At 30.5% G+C, this 5,429-nt stretch overlaps 1 protein-coding gene across 3 annotated transcripts in view; it reads right to left on the bottom strand.

The window, feature by feature from the left end:
* Nucleotides 1–5,429, bottom strand: part of LOC106471420 (rho GTPase-activating protein 8-like) — a 79,862-nt gene that overhangs the window by 34,377 nt on the left and 40,056 nt on the right. For all 3 annotated transcript variants that reach the window (XM_013932020.2, XM_022400022.1, XM_013932021.2), the window contains one exon: nt 4,087–4,185. In XM_013932020.2, the coding sequence (XP_013787474.1) occupies nt 4,087–4,185 (99 nt within the window). The remainder of the gene's footprint in view (nt 1–4,086; nt 4,186–5,429) is intronic.

The following is a 5,429-nucleotide window of genomic DNA, read 5'->3' as shown; positions in this document are numbered from 1 at the left end:
ACTGTCGAAAGCAGGATTCCCAAATTCTGCAAAATTTGCCACTGACTTATTCTACTATCTGCTTGACCAACTATCCTTCCTCTAACAAAATCTGACAATTCAAGAGAACCTCGAGTTCTAGGCATGTTGTAGCACAAGATAATTAGTGTGTGGGACATTTTCATTTATATAGTGCTCTGTGAACACAAATCAGTTAAATGACGAAAAATTAGGTGTCTATTTACTTGTGACCACTCAGTGAATACAAGTTCAAAAATAATGGAATATCTCAATATATGGAAACCCATTAGTTATAATATGCATACACATACCAAATAAATTTAATCTCAACACTAAATCATCATCAGCTTCTGTTATAACAACACAAAGTAGTAACTTTTCATTAAAAACAGAGCTAAACCATTCAATCCATGGAAATATACAATATATTTACAAAACTGAAAAATTCAGCCTGAAATTAATCTATTTTATATATATTATATAGAGAATTCAATATTATGTTATTCACACAGGATGCCCATCAGCTTTACACCTTTAAGTACCATCAGCCTAAACTATTAGCTTACTTTTAGTCCCTAAGTAATTTTAACAGTTCATATATTCCACTTTAAACACTACACTCAGGATTTTTATTAAAATTTTTAACAGAAAGAAAAATTATGCAACACAAAAGTAGACAAGAATATTATTTCACAACTGTAATAGTTCAAAATCCAAATGTTAGCAATGTTACATTTTAAGCAAAGATATGTTTAAACATAAGTTTAAAAATAAATTATGGAGCTTGCAAAAAAATAACAAGTAGATTTTTCTAAAAAAGGTGTTTAAGTATTAGTCAACATTTAGCTTAATCTTCAACTACATATTAATGTATAATTTCACAACATTCATACACATATTAAAGTACTTTTGCTTTTAAACTGTACAATACTGCATCGAATCTATCCATCAAAAGTTAAAATAGAAACATTTTAAATGACTATAAATATATTCAGCAGTTATCTGAGAACAATGGATAGTAAAATAATGATGATTATACATTGCACTACAAATGTAGGGCTACTTAATATATTTAGTAATCTGTTAATTATTCTTTGTAATTATGTGTTAGAAGCATGGCTGTGTCATTGTGCAATAAACCTAAGCACTAAACTAGAATAAACTTGCAATTTTTAAAAGTATGCTGTTCTTTGTAATTATATATCATTAACTGGCACACGTCAAAGCCATGACAGCAATAACAAAAACTAAGAAGAAAATACATAGCATGCTGTTAAAATTTCAATTGTATTCACATGTGCTACAAAAATTAAAGTTCAGATATTTTTAACTTTTAGTTCTAAAATCAGCTACATAAAGATTATAAATGTTTTAACCATATAAGCATGATGCATTCTTTAAACACCTTTCTGCACATCTAACTAAGTTACATTCAAAATGTAATTAAACAACTTTACTATCCATGTACGTCAATGAAATTAACATTATGATGTATGTTTTGTAACTTTTGATTTCTTTGTTTCAAAAGAAACTTTTAAAAACATACTTAAGCATCAGCTGTGTTGTCACATGACCCAAGAGCTATGAAAAAACTCAACGTTTGTAGTCTCTATCTTGAATCAGATAACCCTAGTCCTATTTCAAAGCTCTTTGGCTGAATGCAGTAAAAACAAGTATTAAATTTTGTTAATCCCTGACAGTGCCATGCCCACCTTCAATACTTATCTTTGAGCTTTACAAGCCATACATGTTTATAGTCATCAGAAAAAGTTCATTTTACACTATAATCCAACAACAGATATTTTGAAATTAGTGCCAAGTTGTCATCATTCGCTAGATCTAACTGCCTGTAGTATTGTTGGCTGCTTGATCCATGATAGCACTTACAGTTTTTCTTACCTAAATATGTTATAATGAGAGAGAAATAAAGTTGTATTTACATCTTACTTTTACATTTTAGTTAATTATGTATTATTTATATTTTTGTTTTAAAATTCATACTTGAAAGATTTAATGATTTTGTAATATTATTCTAAGCTTTGCCTCATTTAACAAGTCTTTCCTATCTAGGCAAGTGCAAAATATTTTGCTGGAAGCTAAACTGTCTCTACCAATGATAGCATTATATCACCCAGGCATCTGTTGATGTGTGTCAATATAAATAATCAAAGATAAAGTACAGGAAGGGAAAATAAAGCATTAAAAATAAACTATACGTCAAAAGGTAAAGATGTGAATTTATCCATATGACCCAAAGAATATATTTTAAGATTATTCAACAAAGAGATAAAAGGTATGTATATATTTCCATTTCTTAATTTTAAACATTTTATTGCACTGTATGTGGATGATAATAGCTAGAATTAGTGATATGGTTGAGAAAATGGAAAATAAAATATAAATATTTACCTTATAAATATAAATATTTACAAAGAGATAAAAGGTATGTATATATTTCCATTTCTTAATATTAAACATTTTATTGCACTGTATGTGGATGATAATAGCTAGAATTAGTGATATGGTTGAGAAAATGGAAAATAAAATATAAATATTTACCTTAACTCTCTCACTATGGGGGCAGTAATATATTGGGTATATCTTCATGAAACTTGGCAGTTTTTCAGTTAGTATTATATGTCTTTCACATACAAAAAGTTTTATTTCTTAGTGAAGTATTTTTAATAAAATAAAATAAAGATTTGTCTATGAATATATTGAGTATTTGTTTTGAAAAGTCCATGTGCAAAAAATAATTTTCATGTTAAAATTAAAAATACTTTTCATCATCTCAAAAATCTCAAATTTCCTTTGTGTAATCCCTAAAACCTCCCAAATGCATTTCAAACGTTTTTTTTCAGTAAAACCTTATAGGCTATATGTTATTTTCTCTACCCTATCTCAAAACAGGATCAGTCAAATCGACTAACATTGTAATAAAAAAAAAATCTAATTAAACCTAAATTAACCTTTCTTTCTTTCTAGAATGACTTCAAATTGTAACATGAAACTATATTCCTTTATCCTAAGTAACTCTAAGTTCGTAACATTATACAACTATTTATAATTAAATTTTATTGTTTTATTTCCCTTTGAACCATGTCTAACTACTATTCGTGCCATTATAAGTTGTAAATCACTCGGGGAATGTGCAGCTCACGTTATGCTATCGAATTACATTACTCACGAGCTGCTCGCGTGTGTGCCTCGTGAACCATTTTAATCATATTATTACTTTTTTTTACCTAATATAGTCTTAAATAACTTAAAAAGATCCATATTTTTAGCTTTTAGTTACTTTTATAATAATGAATAAAGAATAAATATGAAAAACAAGAAATAAAGTACTTACCCAATCATATTTTTTCTTGCCCTCGATTGTCGAGGAAAGTTAAGCCTGATTTTTTATAGTAATTATAGTAATGCACTTAATTTTTAGTTAATTAAATAATGCACCAAAGAATATTGACTAATAACATGCAAAAAGTAGACAAGTTCACTTACCTCAGGAACGAATCTTGTACTGCGAGTGAAACTGACGATATTCTGTTCAGAATACAACGTCATGCAATATGTCATTTGATATTTGAAAACCTTGACGTTTTTTGGTTATAGGTAATATATAATGGAATGTAAGAGAGAACTATCAAGTAATTGTGAAAGAGAGGATATGACAGGTGGGTGTGGTAGGAGGGGTCTGATTTTCTATTTGATAGCTCTGAAACCAAACAAAATTGAAGGCTATAAAAATTATTGTTTGTCTGAGCATTAACTATTTTATAGAGTGTTTTACGTTTAATTGTTTAATTTCGTACATTTTTGAGGGGTGATGGATAAATTAGGGATGATGACATGCTAAGACAAAATGTGTCATGTGGGTCACACTAGTGGAAATTCAAGTTTATATAAAGTCACTATGGTTCCAAAAAGAATAAATACTTTTAAGAACTTCAACAAATTGTGCTGTTGGGTGTTGAAGAGCTTTTATTAAATGCAATTTATTTTTTGTCAGATTAGTAATTCCTTTGTCAATGTTAAAAGAATCCATTTGAAAGCTTGATACATAACAGTAATGTTTCTACTTACTCTAACACAACTTTTGGAATGGCCAACTGTTCAAAATGAAGATGTTTCTTTAGTTCGTGAAGATAATTCACATACATTACTTTCTTTCCAAACTTGACACTGCAAAAAAAATTAAATATAAATTTATGTGCCCAAAAATATAAATACTTGCTACAATTAAAGAGTTAATTGGCATACCATTTCACAAATGTTTGGTCAATAGGCCAAATGTTAAAAGTTGAAAGCAAGTGCTATAAAGCTTACAGAATGATATAACAAGTTGTATCAAACTGAAAAAACAAGATTTACATGTATTATCACAATTCTTATAACGAAATATTTCAACATAATTTTCTTCATGAAGTTCATAACAGTAATAAAACCTACTTAAAGTTAACATTTTCCTTACCTGAAGATGTATTTCACATAGATACTCACCTCCTCACACAGTTTAGCTATCTTCCTCAGCACATCTACCAAAGACATTTGTATGCCACTACTCTTGAGGCAACTCCCATCTAATTTCACATGATTTATACTACTGCATGGTGATAGCATTGTCCAACAAAAGCCCTCCAACGACAGTAGGGTGACAAGTCTCCATGTGCAATAAGTCCTCCTATGTGCTTGCACTTGTGAAACTTCATTCTTTGAAGAGGTAAGTAAGAAAATTTGCACTGGTGATGAAGGTGAGTATTCATCAGAAATACATTTTCAGGTAAGAAAAATTTTAACTTCTGAGACAATACCTCACCTTCACACACATTTAAGCTAGAATCACATACTGATATGGTGGAGGGACCACTGAAAATTGTACCTAGATGAGCTCCCTTTAGAAAGTGCCTAAAGAAAGCCCATGGGGTGTGACACCCAAAAGCAAGGGCTTCATAGAGACACATCTGTGGGACACTGAATTTCATCTTCAACCAGGGTATACTCTTCACCCATATAGGAAAGAGGCATAGAAGCCAAATTTGTGTCGCAAAGATGGGCAGAATGTGAATATGACTGTCTGAGTACTTGCACACAAGTTGTATGACAGCCAATACATGTAGTGTATTGGGGTGCATTCAGACCATAATATGTATACACACCTCAACTCTACCATCAGACTCTATCGGACTAACACTAGCTGCAAGAGGAGAGTAGATTAGTGATATATCATGGCTTATAGAGTGCTTGCCTCAGCTCTACCATAAGACTCTACAAGACTAACACCGGGTGTGGGATAGGGGCACTGTAGTTATGCAGTACGGATCAGTATAGAGTGTGTTCACCTTGACTCTACTGAACAGACACTGGCCTGCAAAAGGAAGATATGTTATATATACAGGGTGTCCCAAAAAAAATGTATACATACTTTA

The sequence above is a fragment of the Limulus polyphemus genome, unplaced genomic scaffold, assembly GCF_000517525.1.
Source record: "Limulus polyphemus unplaced genomic scaffold, Limulus_polyphemus-2.1.2 Scaffold4610, whole genome shotgun sequence".
NCBI classification, from domain to species: domain Eukaryota; kingdom Metazoa; phylum Arthropoda; class Merostomata; order Xiphosura; family Limulidae; genus Limulus; species Limulus polyphemus.
The sequence above is the reverse complement of the archived record's forward strand: the minus strand, read 5'-3'. Positions and strand labels throughout refer to the sequence as shown.